Below are 21,742 nucleotides of genomic sequence, written 5' to 3'. Positions count from 1 at the left end.
GCGCGGTGAACAGTCAAAACTGTTTCCCAAGGTATCAGGGATGACTTTGGCACTGTTGCCCGAGGCCGAAAGGCCGAGGGCAACAGTTCCAAATGTCAGCCCTGATACCGAGGGACAACAGTCTTGACTGTTCACCAAGCATCCATGAAATAAGTGTTTTATTACCTGATCAAATTTCCAACATAGAAATAACAGCAAACTAAATTTTTATTTACACACAACAGTAATCGATAAAATAAATAATTTTGACTGTTTAACTGTAAAATGACGTCATTTTTTTCGACGAAATGACGTCATTATTCCAGCGGGCAACAGTTCAAACTGTTGACCTGTCAACAGTTCGATATTCACCGGTAATAGTCTAAAACATTGCAAATTTCTTTTTCGACGAGGAAATAGCAAAAAATAATTAATCATCATTTATATAAGACATCAGGTAATAATCAAAATTATTTATTTTATCGCTTACTGTTGTGTGTAAATGAAAATTTAGTTTGCTGTTATTTCTATGTTGGAAATTTGATCAGGTAATAAAACACTTATTTCATGGATGCTTGGTGAACAGGCAAAACTGTTGTCCCTCGGTATCAGGGCTGACATTTGGAACTGTTGCCAAAGTCATCCCTGATACCTTGGGAAACAGTTTTGACTGTTCACCGCGCATCCATGAAATAAGTGTATACTGTTTCTCGCTCGAACATGTCCAATTTCTCACAGCCAAGATCTGTAATTTGCCTTTTAATTTCCTCTGATATGTTTAATACCTTAAAGGCATCTTTTCGTGTATGTAACTTCACATCGGATAATATTTGCACAAAAATGTTCGTAGATTTTATTAGTCCGAGGGGTTCCATGAATTGCAAGCGCTTGAAAACATAACGTGTTGTTTCAATATGTAACCCTAATCCATTCCGTTGTTTACACGAAGTTAAGTCTATCTTAAGAACTTTCCAGATGACCTCGTCGCTTTCTTCCTTTAGCTCATAACTTGATATTCTGAGGCCAGTTGTGCAACGGGAATCGCAAATCGAGCTGAACAAACAAAACCACAATTTTATTTACAGTACATGTACGTTTTACATGTGTTACGTATTCACGTTTAAAGTAGTCATATTTGATTTTTTCATATTGTATTATCATGATGTGATGAACAGAATTAGCGCATTTGCATTGAACACTTTAATCATATTTTAACCCTTTCAGCGCTGGAACCGAATTTTAAAGGCCTTTGCAAACAGTTTGGATCCAGATGAAACGCCACAAAATGTGGCGTCTCATCAGGAGCCAAACTGTTTGCTATTCTAATGTTTTTTGTTTTTTTAAATCCCAAAAAATGCTAATTTTAGACATCCAGCAGACGACATTTTAGCAGACGACAAATTTCCCAGCATGCAAAGGGTTAATACAATTATTTTTTAAAGAAAACATGCCAAACACCTACAATGTTACAAATAAAAGACATGAAATAAGAAGTTACATATTTATACAAAAAAATGTATGCATCTATGTTTGAAACTGAAACACTATTTAAGGGGCCGTCCAACAGATAAAGCGTCGTATCGACGCGATTCGATATTTTGGAAACTACGAGGATTGGGTATATAGCTTAACAATACATCCGCCCTGTATGTGAGCGTGGATGGTCGAGTGGTGTAAGCGGGAAGCTTATTACTCCAGGACTCCAGGAGTCAGTCGATCGAACCTTGTTAAGGATTACTTTTTTCCTTTTTTTAAATTGTATTCTTGTTTTTTATTACTGGAGGTTTATAGTTCAAATGTCTAAATTTATTAATATAAAGCATTGAAAGCATTTAATGACAAGCTTCAATACATGCCAAAATCTGTTGGATAGCCCCTTTAAGGCCAAAATGTTTCATTAAAATGCTTGTGTAATTTTCTTAAAATCATCGAACAATCTACAAATTGCCACTTGTACATTGAATTTTGTCATGTGATTCACACAAATAATTTATATAAGCTTGGAATCGTATAGATCAAGGCTAAACTAATCCCATATTTTGCAGAGAGCAATTACCCCATATAAACTGTGAATGGTGCTTTATCTGAAGCATTTTCATTTGGGTGGATGAGGCTAATGGCTGTTTGGCTCTAGATCTTCATCTATCTCAATGTATTATTTTAAGTATTCCACTCATACCCTGTCTTTATCTAATGCTAAAACGATAGCAAATCAATACTGATCATCTGTAAGAAATTCACAATATAAAAATGTACAAGATCTTTCAAAGTTGTAACCAAATATTGCATTTAAACTATTTATTCTAATCTACATTGCTTTATTGAAAGTAAATAATCAAGAAACTAGTTGTCACTTTTGTAAATGATATGAACCAATGTGTTCTCATTATGGTGTATCAAATGAAGTATCTAACTACTTTAACCTTCGCCAAGCGATTGAATTGAAACTGTGCACTATGACAGAAGCATAAATGTTTAAAGTGCGATGAGCATTTGTGAAGCAATTAAATTGCAAATTGAAATTGCAGTGAAGTGTAGATATGCAAGCCAAACATGTTTATGCACAGTCATCCACATTATCCTGAGTCGCGCTCCTTTGCAAATAACCATGGACACTTATCCAATTGGTTTCATATTATTTATGTGTCATCACAGGTGGAAGTAACGTACCCTGGATAGTATTGTTTTTTATTTATTTTTTAGGAGCCCAATATATTCAAATAAATATATAAAATCATGTTTAATGAGAAAAAAATTGACAAAGAGCCATGGAAAAAAAAAAGCCCACCCTCTGATCTTGGAATCATGATTATGATTCCAAGATCCAAAGACCTATAGAATACAGAATATGTTATCTATAGGTTTTTGCAATATCAGAGGGTGGGGATTTTTTTTCAAATTGTTGAATTTCGTGTTATGAGTCTATGACCACACTTTCAACCTTATATTGTGTTTGTCTAAAACTCTGTGTTGCAACTTCTGGTTAAGATTGTAATTCTTTTTATTAAAGAATTTTGTCATAAATAAAATGAGATTTGTTTACAAATTTGCAAAAAAGTGTTTCTGCCCATGGTTATCTAATATGGCGAGCGTGAATCGAAAACAAGACGGTAGAGGATCTGGATAATGTTTAAAAAAAATCTTCCATGTATGTGACATGTGTAAAAAAATGTTTCAAGAAAGTCAAGCATTTTGTTGTGCATACAGGTACAATAGCGTTGCTGTAGTCAGCAGGAGCTGCAGGGATTGCTTACTCCTCATCGGCTGCCATAGGGGGAACTTCAGCAGTAGTCACGGCTGCTGTACAGGCTGCTGTGTCAAGGCCACAAACAACGGGGCTCAACTCAGCAGGGATCAAGGTTACCAAACAGGCTGCGGTGTCTGGGGCACAGACCACGGGGCCTGACTCTGCGGGGGTCACCAATGCTTTATATGGGGCTTTGTCCAAAACGCAAGCATCAGCCTCTTATTCAATGGCTGCAAAAGTAAGTGCTTCTTCTAAGGTCCCGGGTGCTTTACAGACTGCAGCCTCCTCCTCATGGTCCGCCAAAAAAGGAGCTTCGGCGTGGGTCGGGCCGACTTTAACAGCCGTTGTATATGGGACAAAGACCGCAGAGTCAAAGAAGACACAGGATGGGCAGGCAAATGGTAACAATGGAAAAGAAAATGATTAATGACAGCTTTTTGGCATATAGTTAACTGTTTTGCATTTAATTACCTGCGCTATATGTGTGATTTCTGTTATCATAAACAACTCTTTATCATTATGGATTGCCGTATCTAGTTTACAGTATTTATTGTTGATTGAAATGGAGTTGAAATGAAAAATTATACAACTTTTAGGTGTGGAATGTTTGTTTTTGCCTTAAGTGTCCGTGTAATTGTTTCCTATGTGACAAAATAGCTGTATAGTTAACATAGCTGATTTCAAGCTTTACATTTGGAAGATTAAGTAAATGAAAATAAAAGTGAAGGCTGTTTTGTGGCAGGTGTTTTGAAAGCTCTTTTCTTTTGTGCAGTGTTTCTTTGTGCTATATGTTACGTATATATATATGATATCTATGTTTGTTTATTGATGTAAGAACTGTTTGCTTCAAAATTGGTGTCATTTACAAATGTAATCATTTAGTGCGCCATACTCATAAAAAACGTTCAGTTTAACCGGATTTTTTGTCGCTGTCAGCGTGTAACTTGCTGTCTGTTCAGGTTTCATGTTGTTTGCTAGTCATCAGTACCTGAGGGTCAAAAATGAAGCCTCTAAAACTTGAATCTAGTAAAAAAAGGTCTTTAAAAAATAACTTTCTAAGGGACTACAAATAAGTCAAAAGTACATATCTAAGTGGTTAAGGGTTAAGTAATTTCGACTGTAAAGGAAATGTGCAATACACTGGTCTGTAAAGGCTTCCATCATAGGGCCTGCACAGTTTATTTTGATATGTATTTCTTATATTGCTGAAAGATGCAATAGCTCCTTGGTGCTTAACATTAACGTTACTAAACTTGAAAATCGAACCAAACATAAAATAAGGTTAAATGTTGAAAGATATCAGATCATAAGTTTATGTTGCAGTTTGATTAATTTTCATTTAGATAGGCTCTACTTTATTGATATGTAAATTTCTATAAGGTAATTATATGTTAAATGTGTCTTGGCCTTAAATTCTTCAAAAATATACAAATCTAATGCACTGAGTGTGCTATATCATTTTACAATATTATGTTGAAAGTTTCTATATGAACGGTTATCAATACTACCAAAAAAGTAAAGAAAAGGTTTATGTATTTGAAGGAGTAAGGAAATGGGCTTTGAATGTACCTTATGAAAGAAACTAATGTCTGCTTTTGGTTGTGCATTTATAAACCTGTTACAAATGTTTATACATCAATTAATTTGCTGAAGCAATTGTTATTTACCGGTAATATAATGTGCTTGCTAGTCAAAATTTGCAATTTACAACTGTATTTAATTTGAATGTTTGAAATAAATATAGTACAAATCCAGTCTTGTTGATATGTGATATCAGTATGACTTTGTATGTCATCTTGTATTTTCAACATAATTTCACGCTACCCAATTGTCAAAGTTAAAACATGAATCTTGAAAATATGGAAATCTTAAACCTTCATTCCAGGCATGTGACCTATCCCCAATCAAGGCAATTCTTATTACACAACACTATGGAACCCTCTAAAAACGCAAAGCATTGGACTTACTAAAGAATAAAGAATATAGTAATTTGCATTACCGGTATTAAAAGAAGTTTCCACTCAAGCTCTTAACCCAAGGGATTAATTCACTTTCTGTTGAAATATTTTAACTGGCTAATGAAAATAATTTAAAACTTCATCATAAGTTTTAATATGCAGCAAGAGTAAGTTTTCTTAGACAATGTTCACTTATACTGGTTTTGTCGAACTTGCACACATTTTTGAGAATGCATACTTACTTACTTATGCGTTCCATCTTCTTCTTTTGGCCGTTTTACTTGCAGTTGTTATGCAGTGATGAACTGCACTGTTTGTCGTAGATTATCTGGAATGCCCCACAGTTTGGGTTGAAGGGTTGTTTCTGTTGGCCAATATGTTTGGCGGGCCTCTTCCAGGTTGGGGCAGCTCTGTAGTATGTGGAAGGGCGTTTGTTCTTCGGCTCCGCACTGACATGAAGCTGTGTCAGCAAGTCCAAGTCTTTTCATGTGCTTTTGAAGATGACAGTGTCCAGTTCTGAGCCTGAAGATGATGGTTTGACTGTGTCTGTTGAGTTTGTCGATGCTGTCTTTGTGGGGTTGGTATACATCATTTTTGTCATTCCATTCAGTGGTGAATTTGTTTTTAAGTAAGGTTTTTGCCTCTTGGTATGATATTGGGGGTTGGGGCTGCTCCTTCTTTGATCCCTCCTTAGCAAGCTTGTCTGCAGCTTCGTTGCTATGCCTACATGGGCAGGTATATATTGTAGCACAACATTGTTATGGTCTGACAGGTGGCAAATGTGTGCCAGCAGCTGTCTTGTTGCGGCGTCTTATGGTCCTGCTGAGAGGGACTGTAGGGCTGACAGTGAGTCTGTGAGGAAGACAATGTTTCTTTCTTGTACAACCTGCTCATTTAGATGATGTGCTGCTGACTGAAGAGCCTGGACCTCAGCTCTGTAGTTGGAGCTTTGTTCACCTACTGGGCTTGCTGCGGCTAAAGGGGGTCCTGCTGGGTATGTTATGTACACCCCGCTTCCAGCGTTCTTGACTGCCTTTTCTGCTGATCCATCAGTATAGGCCTGGATCCATGAGTGTGGTGGGTAGCGCTGGCTGATCATGTCTTGAGTACATTATTTTAGTTGGACAGGGTTTTGTGCCTTATTCTCAACTCCTGGAACATCAACTGAGAGGGCTGAAAAAAGCCTTTTGCTTGGCGTTCTAAGATATTACAATGGAGTTCCACATCGATGCTTTATCATTTGGGAAAATATTTTGCATAAATCAAATTGAATTATGGAAATTTCTGATGGTCTAAAAAGGTATACAAATAACACATTTTTCCAGTTTTAATATGTATGGTGATATCGAGCTGTAAAGGCGTGTGTTGATATAGAGTTTATATGTTCTACTGCTCAGTATACTAATGTATTTCAGTTCTCGTAAAATCGTTCTCCGTTGCCTAATTGGTTCATGTGCATGACAAACGAAACATAAGTTCACTAAGCAGAAAATAGACCCAATGTGAGTTATTACATATTTCCAACACAGTTTATCGACTCGTAATGAAATACAATCAGAAACATTTATCCACTTACATTGGTAAACTTAACGAGTTATTGACGATTTATCGGCAAATAACTAGCTTCTAATGTTGTATCATTTATTAAACTGTAAAAAAACATAATGAATAAGCAACGATTATGGAGGGGTTGTGTTGGTATATATGTGGTGGCATAAGTCTGCAGATATTTCAGTATGACTTAAGCAATACAAATATATGTAAATAAACAAATATCTATAAACATTCTTTGTTTATTTATGAATATATTTATAATTGTTTATTAATAGATCTTTGAGCAATATAATGTACAATGGCAACAGACAAATGTCTTTAGTTGTAAGATACCTGTCAATAATACCAGAAAGGGGAGATAGACAGTATATATAGATAGATAGATAGATAGATAGATAGATAGATAGATAGATAGATAGATAGATAGATAGATAGATAGATAGATAGATAGATAGATAGATAGATAGATAGATAGAGAGATAGAGAGATAGATAGATAGATAGATAGATAGATAGATAGATAGATAGATAGATAGATAGATAGATAGATAGATAGATAGATAGATAGATAGATAGATAGATAGATAGAGAGATAGATAGAGAGATAGATAGAGAGATAGATTAGATAGATTAAATAGATAGATAGATAGATACATACAAACATACATGCATGCATGCATGCATGCATACATACACGCACGCACGCACGCACGCACGCACGCACGCACGCACGCACGCACGCACGCACGCACGCACGCACGCACGCACGCACGCACGCACGCACGCACGCACGCACGCACGCACGCACGCACGCACGCACGCACGCACGCACACACACACACACACACACACACACACACACACACACACACACACACACACACACACACACACACACACACACACACACACACACACACATACATACATAGATAAATAGATAGATAGTGTGTGTGTGTTCACCGAGATAGATAGTGTGTGTTTACCGTTGATATAGTTCTGTGCAACCTTTCAAGATGGCTGCGCACCAACCTTTTCAAGATGGCTGCGCCCATGAACACCTGTTATATCAGTAGCGGCTGTAATAAATCTCCTCACTGCGCCGATTGGGGCAGAAATAATTTACTGTGTTACGGTTCTTGTCAAGCAGTTGTTGTTTGTAAACCGGAGGTATGACATGGTCAATTTAATTGTTAAATTAATAAATTGCGTAATGTATTGTAATATTTATAACGATTCGTTCCCATGTATACTCAAACCCGGTTGAGTCGCGGGTCGTTTTGACTCGCGGTATTTCATTAGCGCCCTCTGGATTGTGTTTGTAAACAAACCTGCGTGACCTACTTTTGAAATCTGACAGAAAACATCTTTTGCTGCCAGTATGAATAGATTTTTGGTAAGTTACTACCCAAAAACGATTTAAAACATCATTTTAAACCAAAATTATGTAAAAATCCATGTTAAAATTTCCCTTTCAACTAATTCACTTTTTCGTCTGCTTGCGGTTGCTTAGGTCAGACACTACCAATATTATGCTCTTTGTGAAGGGGTTACACACCACCGACTTTTTAAAATTATTTCGATAGGTCAGACTCTATAAACACTTCAATATTTAGCTAATAGATTTGAGGGTTGAAGTTAGATTAAACTCAATTTATTTATTTTTTCAGATTAGAGAGTCAAATCATAAGAAGAAGCCTTACGATAAGGGGTGAATTTAGTGTGTGTGCACATTGGGTACATCTGAGCTTCTGCACTGATGTACGTTTCTTGAGGCGAGATTGCTTCTTCAGGTGTCCCCATTGCGCAGAAGAATGAATGAACATGAACAGTTATTTGAATATTGAGAATTAAAATTAGACACTGCTTGAACATAACTGTGATATTTATTTTATTTGATGTCTTAAATTCCATATGTTCTAATTGTTATATACGTTATTGATTGTTACTTTGAATGGTATGTCAGATCTTTATGTTTATTCATGTTAAATTTAATATTAGTGTCGTTTAACCTATTTACCGCGAGTCAACCAGGAGGGAAAATAAACAACAATGGCGGACAGTGGTGTTGTTTTTGTTGATACCGCAGTTAAAATTGAAGGATTTTTGTCATAAAAAGGCTATTTTCCAATGAAGTTAAGTCAGATATGTTTGTCTTAAAAATTATTTATCTGATATTTGAACATGGTTTCTAGACGCAAATGAATATTCCTTAAGTACCGCGACTCACCCGGGTTGCAGGCTAGCATGAACCAATGATTTTTTAAAACATAATTAAATGATGTCAAATGCCTGCAGGAATAATATTTTAGGTATATTAGAAAGCATTTTCTTTTTGTTTTAATGGATTACTTTGAAAATTCTATTTTTTATGAATTTTTAGCAACAATTGAATTTCTAACCAAAAACTGGTTCCATGGCAATACTGGATGAAATGCACACTTTTCTTCAAAACAATCCAAATTCTAATGCTTTTTCTTGATAAAATATCTCCTATACTAACTAGAAATACCACTTTTGATCAGAAAATTAATACAAAAAGATGTTTTAGTTGTTTTTAATTTCAATAAGCATACTGTTTACGTTCTGTTCATATCTTCCTAACAATCTGTTATGTCATCATTTTTATAGGAAAATATTTAATGTATTGTGTTTTATAATTTTGAAATGAAAACATTAATATTGTTTAAGACTAATAAACAAAACATACTATTTTAAAGTGATTTTTGTTGTAATTATTGGCATTTTATTTTACATGTGTAGCAAGTTTAGGTAAATCTTTACCTATGTATTTTTTTCAAACTATACATATACAATTAACATTTTTGTACCAAAAATGTGTTATAAGATAAAAGTTTCTCAATAAAAATAACTAAAAATATATAACTCAATTTTAAACATATGTGTGTCATAATTTCAAAAATAAGTGGGTGGCTGAAGCTAAAGTAACTGATAAAACAATCATAAGAAGGATAAACTGAAGTATGATTTTTCAATGGTTTATGCGCTAAATTTGAGATGTCTTTTCTAGCAGTTAAATAAAGTGTTCCTGACCAAAATCAATGTTATATTACTTTCAAATCATTTATGTATTGGTATACAACAAGAAAGTGGTAGAATATTTGCGGAAAACATAAGAATTTTTGACGAAAACTTGTCTGCTGAAATTTACCAAGATGTTCCGGAAATGACCGATCATCGGTTTCTGAAAATAATACATGTCGTGGTTTCTGAAAAACAAAATGGATGTACCCAAAGATTTTGGTGTTATTGACTATTACTGGTTGATTAATGTATGATTTTGCTTCTTATTTGAAAAAGTGATGCTTTCAAGGCTGATAAACTTGAAATATGAAAGCTATTCAGTCGTTTGGCCTTTGTTTGTCAATACATCTGTACGATCGGTAATTTCCGTAACCACTCGTAAAATTGTAGCAGACACAAGTTTTAATCACAATACTTATGTTTTCCACTTATATTCGACCACTTTCTTGTTCAATACCAATACATAAATGATTTCAAAGCAATATTTTATTGATTTCAGCAAGTAACACCGTCTATAACCGCGAAAAAAAACATTCCGAACTTTTTGGTTTACGATTTTTATTTTCTAAATAGCTTGCGTAGAGCATGGCATTGAATGTTATGCAAGATAAATGTCTCTGCTTTCTTGATTGGATGATTTCAGACTGTTTAATCCAATCAGAAAAGAGCTTTAAAACGTAATTTAGACCCATGTTAAGCGAGATAATAAAGAACCACTTTTTGGTTACTGCCAATTTGTGACATCACGAGTTGCCTCCCTTGTTGGTTCATGCTATCCCATGTTGTTTTGTACCAATTAACTGTCCAGAACTTAAACTCTCAAACTCATAAAATTGAAAGTGTATTGCATTCCTGGCTATAGGTTAAATGAATTATATTCTTTATTGTGAAGATTTGTAGAACTCTCTTCAATATCAAAAGAAAATTATTGCCTAGGTCAGGGATTTCAATAGGTGCAGAATACTGCGTTTTGACACAAACACCTTTAAATGACCAGACCATTTTTTTTGCTGTGCATCATTTTTAAGCTACACAAATTTTGCCAGTGCATCAATCAGTAACATTGTGAGATCCATGGTAATAAATCCCATTATGCCCCTATAAACTTACATTCATGCCCCTATAAACTTACATTCATGCCCCAGTATTTAAAACTCGGTCTATGCATCGCGGAGAAACCTTAGGCATCCTTTATCTGATCTAATCTCTTTAAATAAACATGTCAACATCTACAGAGTGAGTGCGCACTAAGTGGGCAATAAGCAGCACATGCATATGACTTTGAAACGGTACTTGTCAATTATGGTTCATAATGCAAAATAAAATTAAAAAAAACTGCGAAAACACATACTCTGTATGACTTAATGCTTTGTAAACAAAACTATCACATATTAATTGACATACATAGACAGTTTTTAACCAGGTTTTCCAAAGGGAAAAAATGGTTATTAGATTGGCGAATGTCGGCAGGCTGGCGGGCAAGTGGAACAAGCTTGTCCGGGCCATAACTTTGTAGTTCATTGTGAGATTTTAAAATCATTTGGCACATTTGTACACCATCTGTGTGTCGCCCGAAAGAATTACGTCTATATCTCCAAGGTCAAGGTCACACTTTGAGTTCAAAGGTCAAAAATGGTCATAAATGAGCTTGTCCAGGCCATAACTATGTCATTCTTTGTGAGATTTTAAAATCATTTGGCACATTTGTTCACCATTATTAGACAGTGTGTCTCGCGAAAGAATTACGTCGATATCTCCAAGGTCAAGGTCACACTTTGAGTTCAAAGGTAAAAAATGGCCATAAATGAGCTTGTCTGGGCCATAACTATGTCATCCATTGTGAGATAAATAATCATTTGACACATTTGTTCACCATCATTGGACGTTGTGTCGCACGAAAGAATTACGTCGATATCTTTAAGGTCAAGGTCGCCACGACTAAATATAGATTTATTTTTAATTAAAGGGGGTTAATTATAAACTATCATTTTCAGTTTGAGTTGTCTCCTTTTATCAGACTTTTTTTCAAATTGAAAACCTGTTTTTTTTTGACAATTTTGTCCCTTGTTTTCAACCCGTATTATCAATTGTCAACAGTTTTATCCAAACTGTTTATATCGGAGAGACAAATTAACGCGTATTAATTAACAATGAACATCAGAGTGAAAAGGGTAAGGCGCGGTTCTTAGTGACTGAGACTCTTTTTGAAAAATTATATGTACACAACACAACACATGGTCATGAAAGTTTAAAGCATCCCTTTGAAGTGGGGAGAACTGTCAATGTCATATCATTATCATATTAATATGTTTTGTCATTATCATTGTGAACCAATTCATTAACATTCTGTTATGTTGTGTATCATGATATTGTTATTTAACAATTTAATAAAGCAATATAACTTTAAAGACATTGTTTTACTCTTAGTCTAATTTTATCTTTAAAAAAAATTATACTTAAACACAATTAATGTACATGTACACTTATTTTTGCGCTACAAAATTGACCCAGCATTTTTCAATTTGACTCCTCACAATTTTGGTCCAGGGGTCATTGACTCCTGGTTTTTAAAATCTATTGAAATCCCTGGCTCAGGCCATGACTGTAACAAGCGTATCATAACTGCAGAGTTTTTTATTGCACAAAACAATACTCAAATAGAATTTAGGAGATTTAAATAAAACTTGATATTCTGATACAGGGCTTGTGAATGCAGTACAGTGCATAAACAGAGTCATCGCCCTTGGTAACTATGTGCAGAACATGACTAGATTAATTTTGAAGTGATTTAATATCTTAAACATGATATACTGGTATGCATACAGATCAACTAACCTTACATATTAGACAACAAGACTGTCGGGATATTTTGATTCTTGTTCTGAACTCTCTACAGAGCATGAGAATTCAGACGCTACAGTCACTTTTCCTCTCTAATAGGTTGCTGGGAGCAGCCAGGCTCGAGTCCTGCATACTCTCAGTGGACACAAGGCCAATGTCAACTGTGTGAAGTGGATATCCAAATACACAGATGGTTTGTGAAAAGATGACAGTACAGTTTTTGAGTAAATTAAAACTTTAAAGGCAACTCCCAAGTCTTGTATTATAAAATTCCAGAAACATAGTAAGAAATTATTTTTAACCTCCGGTAGTCTTTTAATCAAGCCAAGTGAATTATAGCCTATACAAAACCTACAACGTGTCATTAAACTTAAAATTATAAAAGCTGGATCAATAATTTAGAATGGACTTTAAATTTATTAGATTTTTATGCCCTCAAAGGGTGGCATTTAGTTTTTGAACTGTCCGTCTGTTTGTCCGTCAGTCAGTCTGTCCGTCCGTCTGACATCTTTGAAATTGGTCATAACTTTTGCAATAATGAAGATAGCAACTTGATATTTGGCATGCATGTGTATCTCACGGAGCTGCACATTTTGGGTGGTGAAAGGTCAAGGTCATCCTTCAAGGTCAAAGGTCAAATATATGGCTTCAAAGCGGCGCAGAAGGGGGCATTGTGTTTCTGACAAACACATCTCTTGTTTAAGAATGGCATGCTTAATCTCATTCCAAGCTTAGCAATAATCACTAAAAATGGTAAATACACAGTTTAGAATTGACAAAAAATATAATTTAATTAAATAACAAATAAAAAATCATTGATTTGTAATATATACATAATAGTATGCTTCTGCTTCATTGCCAGGGCCTTTGTGGGTCTTATAGAGCCAAATGTAAGTCAGCTTTTACTATAAACCTTGGTTTTTACGTCGCAAGCTAACAACCTATAGACAGCACACGTTTACAAAATACCTTTGTGGTGAAGATGGTGTGTTTTCTCATGGCCAAATTCTGTTTGACGCAAATGATAATAAACGTTTGATATCGCAGGATTGGAGACGGAGCTGGTGTCAGGAAGTGTGGACAATTCCATCATGGTGTGGGGGAAACAAGGAGATAAGGTATGCCAATGAATATCTCTTTGTCAATACCCATGTCAAGGTTTCCACAATTTTTTTTATTTTTTGATCTCAGTTCATCTGCCATCCATCCTATCCAGCTCTATTACTAGTAGTTGAACCTTAGTAAATATAATATTGAAAACACTTGGCATCAATTCTGAACCATTTGTTAGCAACACAACAGCTACACTTATTTCCAAATTTTAGTCAAAAGGCTTAGATTTTCTAATTCAAAGGAACCCGGTGCCATTTCCAAAATGTAGGGAAAAAAACACTGCATTATTAGAAATTCAAAATAATAGGCATGGTTGACAAAATCAATCGCCTCTATTGTCCAGTATTTCCCAGAATTAATCAACTCGTTTTTAAATAAATTTGTGTCATAATGTGATAACAAAATCTGTACATTCTTGGTCTTTTCTTGCAATATTTTACTTACCAGTCTGTAAGATTGTAGGGTGGTAGTTTTCTGGAGAAAATAAGGCAGCCATTTTGATTATTTACGAGTACATAACAAATTTTTTGCAATTTAGCAGCCAGGATAGTGTTGAATCAATGTATGATGCGCACAAGCTTTGTATGTCCCCCACCCACTATAGTGGGGGACATATTGTTTCTGCCCTGTCTGTTGGTCTGTACGTTGGTCTGTTTGCTCCAACTTTAACATTTGCAATAACTTTTTCAATATTCGAGATAGCAACTTGATATTTGGCATGCATGTGTATCTCATGGAGCTGAACATTTTGAGTGGTGAACGATCAAGGTCATCCTTCAAGGTCAGAGGTCAAATATATGTGGCCAAAATCGCTCATTTTATGAATACTATTGCAATATTGAAGATAGCAACTTGATATTTGGCATGCATGTGTATCTCATGGAGCTGCACATTTTGAGTGGTGAAAGGTCAAGGTCATCCTTCAAGGTCAGAGGTCAAATATATGTGACCAAAATCGCTCATTTTATTAATACTTTTGCAATATTGAAGATAGCAACTTGATTTTTGGCATGCATGTGTATCTTATGGAGCCGAACATTTTGAGTGGTGAAAAGTCAAGGTCATCCTTCAAGGTCAGAGGTCAAACATATTTGGCCAAAATCGCTCATTTTATGAATACTTTGGCAATATTGAAGATACCAACTTGATATTTGGCATGCATGTGTATCTCATGGAGCCGCACATTTTGAGTGGTGAAAGGTCAAGGTCATCCTTCAAGGTCAGAGGTCAAGTATATGTGGCCAAAATCGCTCATTTTATGAATACTTTGGCAATATTGAATATACCAACTTGATATTTGGCATGCATTTGTATCTCATGGAGCCGCTCATTTTGAGTGGTGAAAGGTCAAGGTCATCCTTTAAGGTCAAAGGTCAAACAAAAAAAATAAAATCAAAGCAGCACAGAAGGGGACATAGTGTTTCTGACAAACACATTTCTTGTTAATTTGAAATTTGGAGGTAAAACACTGTAGCTATAAGCTGTAACATACAGTATTTTTCCCATCAAATTCACTATTATGTCAAAAACTTACTATCTTAAAAATATTCAATTGACAATTGTTTCAGATTGTTTATTATCATTCAATATTTTAATACAGGCGATTAAATATTATCAATACGTTTTTTAATATAGAATTCATCGTTTATCATCCGCCACTGTCACAACCTATGAAATAAAGTTTATTTATTGATCATTTACAAATTATGTGTATATATATTTTTTACAGTTTGTACTGCAGCAGACATTGACTGATCACCAAGGAGCAGTAACTGCTCTGGATGCAGCCTACCTCACTGCTGAAGATTCACTGCCACAGGGGACACAACTCCGGGCTGTTATTGTATCTGCCTCCACAGACTCCACTGTGAAGATTTGGATTAGAAACTCTGATAAAGGTTTAACATACACACTGAATGTTCCCATCTCTGAGTGTTTTCTGTAAATACAGGATTTTAAGGTCAATATTTCTTGGCTTTTTCATATGAACATTTACAACATATCCTTCATGCCAAAAATCAGGCATTCTGTCTTTGAATCTTTACTTCTAGTTAAGTGAGTCTGTGAGTATAGGACTCTGACAACTGATCCCTGCTGTAATTCAAAAAGTATTTTAACTCTGTTGATGAAACTCAGTGTATTATATGAGGGTTGTTTGGGGCATGTTTAAGTTATTTCAGCTATTTTGGAGACAACATATGTGGTTGCTATGGATACAGAATTAGTTGAAAATGTCTGAAATATCTGGATCCTGAGATAACTCAATAAGTACTTAAGCTATATCCTAAATAAAAACATTACTGTGCACAATATTTAGCCCTAATAAATTAATATCTTGCCTTAATTATACTACAAATAAAAATACAATTGGATTGTTACCAAACACATTTTTATTCATAATATTGCTGAAAAGCCACAATGATCCATATGATTGTTGTCAGTCGAAACCCGATGGCTCAAACTCGCTTGGCTTGAATTTATGGTTGGCTCAAACTCTCCTCAAGGCACTGATTTTTTTATTGCTATATAATCATAAATTTCTGTTGGATGACTCAAATTGGTCGGGCTTGAATCATCAGATGGCTCGAACTGTTTTCACATTCCAGGTCACAATTTTCACATGTTCTTTTGTTTAGCTCAAACTAGTTTCGGGTTGCATAAAGCTGTTTATTGATAAGGAGCGCTTGATTTAAGGCATGTTATGATTGATGTCACACAGATTGCAAACATGTCAACAATTCAATTGTTAATTGATTTGAGTAAAAGATGACATTTTTATGCCGCCGAAGGAGGGCATATAGTGATCAGACTGTCCGTCTGTCTTTCCGTCACACTTTGCATTTATGTTTCTGCGTTTAGGTTTTGAAAAATGCACATAGCTTCTATGTCCCTTCAGATAGCAACTTGATATTTGGCATGCATTCAAGGTCAAAGGTAAAAAAAAACAAATCCAAGGGAAGTAATAAGCTTCAAAGGGAGATAATTATCTGTACCTGCCAAATGATAAAAAAACAATTAATAAATCAAAGCGGTGCAGTAGGGGGCATTGTGTTTCTGACAAACACATCTCTTGTTTTGATCTTGTGTTTTTTGTAGATGCATTATTATGATGGCTTAAACGGCTGTACCTGTAAATGTACTACGTAAAAGCGTGCTGATGTATACATTTATTATATGATATTTATTTGATTTTATGTGTATTTAGATCAAATATATGTGGTCTGCATAATGCAAAATTCCATCTTATGTCATATGCCATTTGCAGACTAGGAGCTTCCCTGTCCGTTTTAAAGCCACACAAGGATCTATGATTTAATCAGCGCTAATATGCAAGCTGGTCTGGAGCTAAGCTGGTTGCATACATTGTTAAACCCATTTTTGCTTGAAGCTGCTCAAGTTGTTTCTTGTGATTCCATCCTTTGAATACTATCTCCTTTGTAGGGTTCATACACAAACAGAACATCAACTTTGGCTGCGGCTTTGCATTGGATCTGTCTTTAATACGCGTTCCAGGATCAGAGAGTAAGCTATTTATTGTTGTTACTTTGAAAAATGATCTAATTAACCCATCCCCCAAACAAAGTTTATGGGGTAATACTGGAACCACCCTTCCTGTCGGTTGTTTGTTTGATTAGTCTATCACACTGCACATGTGTACTTTGTGATGCCAAACTGTTCTCTCAGTTTTCTGTGTATCAACATTAAATTGTGAACATATTTTGTTTATATGATGTAGAAGTGATAATTTTTGTCTGTGTATCCTTTTTCAAATTACATGTATGTGCCTTTAAACTAAGACTAATTTCAGATACTTTACATTATTGGACATGTTTATGTTTTGTTGCAAACTAGTCTCTCACTTTTCTGTGTGTCAAATTGAAACATTATAGATATGAGCTGTGCTCTGTGAAAAGGGGGTTTAATACATGTGCGTAAAGTGTCGTCCCAGATTAGCATGTGCAGTCCGCACAGGCTAATCAGGGGCGTCACTTTCCGCTTGTATGATATTTCTGTTTAAAGAAAGTCTCTTCTTAGCAAAAATCTTATTATCAAGTTTTGGCAGAAAGCGTTGTCCCTGATTCCCCTGTGCAGACTGCACAGCCTTATCTGGGACGACATTTTAGGCACATGCATTTTACTTCCTTTTTCGCAGAGCACGACTAGTATGTTTTCTATAACATGTAGAAGTTCAAGACACATAGACTAAACTCAATGTTCATGTGTACTTTGTATCATGCATTTGTCTCCCAGTTTTCTATGTATCAACATGAAATATAGACAAAGTGAACCTTAAGCTGAACTAGCTGGAGAGAAAACTTATTCTACAATCAGTACTTAATTTATGGCTAGGAAACAAATGCCAAACAAGTAGGCACAAAACAAATGTAATAGACAAGTACATGTACTCAACAAACACCCAAAAAGCAAACAGAACTGGGGTTTAAACTGCTTTTAAGGAACTCCAAATGCAACTCTTTGCCCAGAATTATTCATAAAATATTTCAGTGTAAATAAAAATATTAAGTATATATTTAGATCTTTTATATGCAAAGTAAAGAATATTTTTTATATTTTTTTGCAAGGGTTAGTGCCAATGCAAAAAAGAAAATGTTAATTTTACAAATATCTATGATTTGCATCTTCTTGAAACCATTTCCCACTCAGAAGCAAAGTGAAAATGGCTATGTGCAAACAGCATAAAACCAGAACAGCATGCAAGTAACTTGCAGTCTGTTCAGGTTTTATGCTGTTTTCTGCCCATCAGTATATACTGGTTTGGAAGACTCCTTTAAAACATGAATTCAGTAAGAAAGGTCATTAACTAAATTTAACTTTCTAAGGAACTACAAATGCGTCAAAATATCTAAGTGGTAAAGGGTAAATCTATAAAAATGAAAAACCCTCAACCAAATTTGCATAATAGCTGAATTTACCTCAAAAGAACTGCTTAGTTATTTTGTGTTAAATGTCTTAAATTGGCCTTTTAATCAATTTAAGCTTTGGTAATCCAAACGTTTTCATTCAATATTCACACAATGTCTGAAAACAGAATTGTAAGGTGGTGTTACATATCGTCACTGTCGTTCTCAAACCTCGTAGCTCCAAAATTTTCAAAATATTTTTTTCATCTTTTCCGAATATATTAAGTCTGGCGCGTGTTTTGTGCTATATCTCGTAGCTCTACGTTACGCCAATCAGAGCCCTTGAAAAAGCCACGTGACGAAATGTTATAGAATGATTGTTGGCTTTTTTCCCGGCGAAAAGTCGTAGCGAAGCCATTTCACCTATAGGTACGTCGTTTCGTTTGGACAAATTTGACAAAAACGTTTTTATAAAAAAAAATATTTGCAACTATGAGGTTTCCTATCAGGACGGATTGTCGTTTTTTTTTTCTCTCCTGAAAAGTTGGCATTTTGTAGCTACGAGGTTTGAGAACGACAGCGACGATATACTGTTATACGGAAAGGGCTTGTTCATTTTTGCAGCAATGATGCTTGCTGCAGCAAGTGATGACATGAAAGTTCATATTTACATGGAGCAAGAAGCACATGATGACATGGAGGTAGGGCAAACAAAAATAAGTAATAACAGGACACAAGTTTGTTAAAAAACAAATATGATCACATGTACTAATAAGTCTACTATATTTGTTATTATTTTGGAGCACGTGTGAATCATACAAATGTATAAAGTATCCCTTAACTGGTCGTAATTAATTGGTATAAAATGCAAGGTTTTACTTTGTGTTTTGGATTTAATGTGGTTCACTTTATCACATATGTGTTTCAGTTTGTTCCTGTGATAACCCTGCCAGGCCACGAGGACTGGGTTCGAGCTGTTGACTTCGCCCAGGATGGTTTGTGCCACACCATATATTGTCTCCTAAGTGGAGTGACTAAGTATTTATTTTCAGTTGATTATGCTCCTTGAAGTTCAGCATAATTAAAGTAAAAGCTTTGTCTTTGCCTGTGTCCATCATTTAGTCATAAATTCTTGTCTTGAGTATGTTTATCAGTGACTTCTTGCATCAATTCAATTGAACTTTCTGGTAACATTCAACTTAACAAGTATGTGTGCATACTGTATTGTCAGCAACCGCCCTTTAATTTCGTGTTCTGAGTGTCATGAGCAAGCATTGTGTCATTAGGTCCAAAGTTAAGGTTACAGTTTAATCTAAATTTAAAGAAATCAACCCTTATCACTTGGTCAAGAGAATACTGTTTTCAAGAAAGGATGGGTGTCTAATGACCATTCCTACCAAGGCACGTAACATGTTTTCTATATACCAAGAAGGAAAACGACCGTGGGTTATTACCCCGATATACCAACGGAGATAAGTATGACGTCACTTTGATTGTCCGCACACTGTTAATGAATGAGGACGACGTCATTTGGTTATCATTGTTGTGGTGACGTCACGTTTTCGCAGAAAAGTGGAGGACGTTCGGTTACTATAGTTCTCATTTATAACCTGTAAATCTTGGTTAACTTATTAATAAATCGTGATAGAATCGAAATAATCGTCGTGTAAGCGTTGGTTATTGCGGTAATAACCAACGGTATGTCGTTCCGATGCTTGTTATCAAACCACTCGGGCTACACCCTCGTGGTTTAATTCATACGCATCGGAACTCCATACCGTTAGTTATTACCGCAATAACCAACGGTTACCCGTCGATTATTTCTTAAGCAATATACAATATATTATACCCACATGATTATGGTCTCTTGGTCTTAGGTCAAGGTCACAACTCAAGGTAAAAGGTCATAGAAAGGTCTGAACATGGAGGCCCTTTCATCAATATTTATTATTTGTATACGATCAGTCTGCTGTTTGTATGAAATTTATGTAATCTTCATTTACCATTTGCTTACATGAAACGCGATTTCACTTAAACATCGTTATTTATGTAAATCGTAATTTACAACTAGTCATATATATCGTTTATTAAACAGCTCCCAGAACTTTAACCGGAGTGCCACATGCAACAAATCTGGCTCCTTGGTTCACATTGAAGATCACAGATCAAGTGAAATATTATTAAAAATAAGCCCCTTACACTTTGTTCTGAGCTTTTCTTTTTCCAGCAAGGGTTGATTTTGAAACTCCTTTGCATAATCGACAGGTCAAAAGTTAAAAGATAGTTTTGAGCAAACCTAAGATAATCAAATAATTAGCAGATGTTAAAAGCATTCTGAAGTGCAGTGCTTCACAGAAAGAGCAGGTAAAAGGTCAAGGACCCAATTCAAGATCAAATATGACCCGCATCATTCGAAAATGGGACTTCTGCCATATGGGGCCAGCATAGCTGCAGACCAGCTTGCACATCTGCACAGTCAGAAGCTACCCTGTCTGCTAATCAAACCACAAAATGTAAAGCAACTGTATAGTGGACATGGTAGCTCCAGACTGCATGAATATGGCATAAGACCCTTTTTCGCATGAAGCAGTTCATATAAGAAAACCATTGGGACTAAATCCAAACTAATTGTAAAAAATACTTTATTTACAATGGAGCTTTTGTTATACTCAACTTTCTTACAAATCTGTTGAAATATATTATTTTTCTGTAATCAAAAATTCTATTTAATTTGCTCCAAAGTATTTTTTTACACAATATTGTTGGGATTAAAGAAGCAATTTCTTCTAACTAGGGTCATTTTTGCTCTACTTTTATCATTTTTCTCCAACTTGTATCATATTTGCTTCAATTAAAGGTAGATAAGCATGAAAACTATTGCAGCTGAACTATAATTTCTAATTAGGCGTCTTGGCCTAGATTCAGCCCCTTTACAACACCCAGTTATTTGTTTCAGACGGGGGTGACCTGTTGTTGGCAAGTGCCTCCCAAGACTTCCTGATTCGGGTGTGGCGCCTCTCCCCCAGGGTGGGGCAGTCAGTGGGGTCCAGGAGTGGCTCTGTCATGGACTTGCCCCCGGACCAAGATATACAGATGAGAGAAACTACTTTCTCATATAAAATTAAAGGTTGGTTAAAAAAATTG

The 21,742-nt window shown here is 35.4% G+C and overlaps 1 protein-coding gene and 1 long non-coding RNA gene across 2 annotated transcripts in view; both read left to right on the top strand.

Annotated features, from left to right (window-relative positions):
• Positions 1-28: 28 nt before the first annotated feature.
• On the top strand, positions 29-4,980 carry LOC127855026 (uncharacterized). Its single transcript, XR_008037323.1, has 2 exons — positions 29-436; positions 3,187-4,980. It is a non-coding gene; the product is annotated as an uncharacterized LOC127855026 (long non-coding RNA).
• A 2,764-nt stretch (positions 4,981-7,744) lies between these two features.
• The window catches only part of LOC127855015 (elongator complex protein 2-like), a 37,267-nt gene continuing 23,269 nt past the window's right edge, over positions 7,745-21,742 (top strand). Inside the window, 8 exon segments of the mRNA XM_052390313.1 lie at positions 7,745-7,907; positions 12,723-12,816; positions 13,671-13,741; positions 15,466-15,634; positions 17,178-17,258; positions 19,223-19,299; positions 19,527-19,593; positions 21,555-21,725. Coding sequence (XP_052246273.1) covers positions 7,779-7,907; positions 12,723-12,816; positions 13,671-13,741; positions 15,466-15,634; positions 17,178-17,258; positions 19,223-19,299; positions 19,527-19,593; positions 21,555-21,725 — 859 coding nt within the window. The 5' untranslated portion in view covers positions 7,745-7,778.

The sequence above is a fragment of the Dreissena polymorpha genome, chromosome 13 (genome assembly GCF_020536995.1).
Source record: "Dreissena polymorpha isolate Duluth1 chromosome 13, UMN_Dpol_1.0, whole genome shotgun sequence".
Taxonomy (NCBI): domain Eukaryota; kingdom Metazoa; phylum Mollusca; class Bivalvia; order Myida; family Dreissenidae; genus Dreissena; species Dreissena polymorpha.
This window is presented reverse-complemented; position numbering and strand designations above follow the sequence as displayed.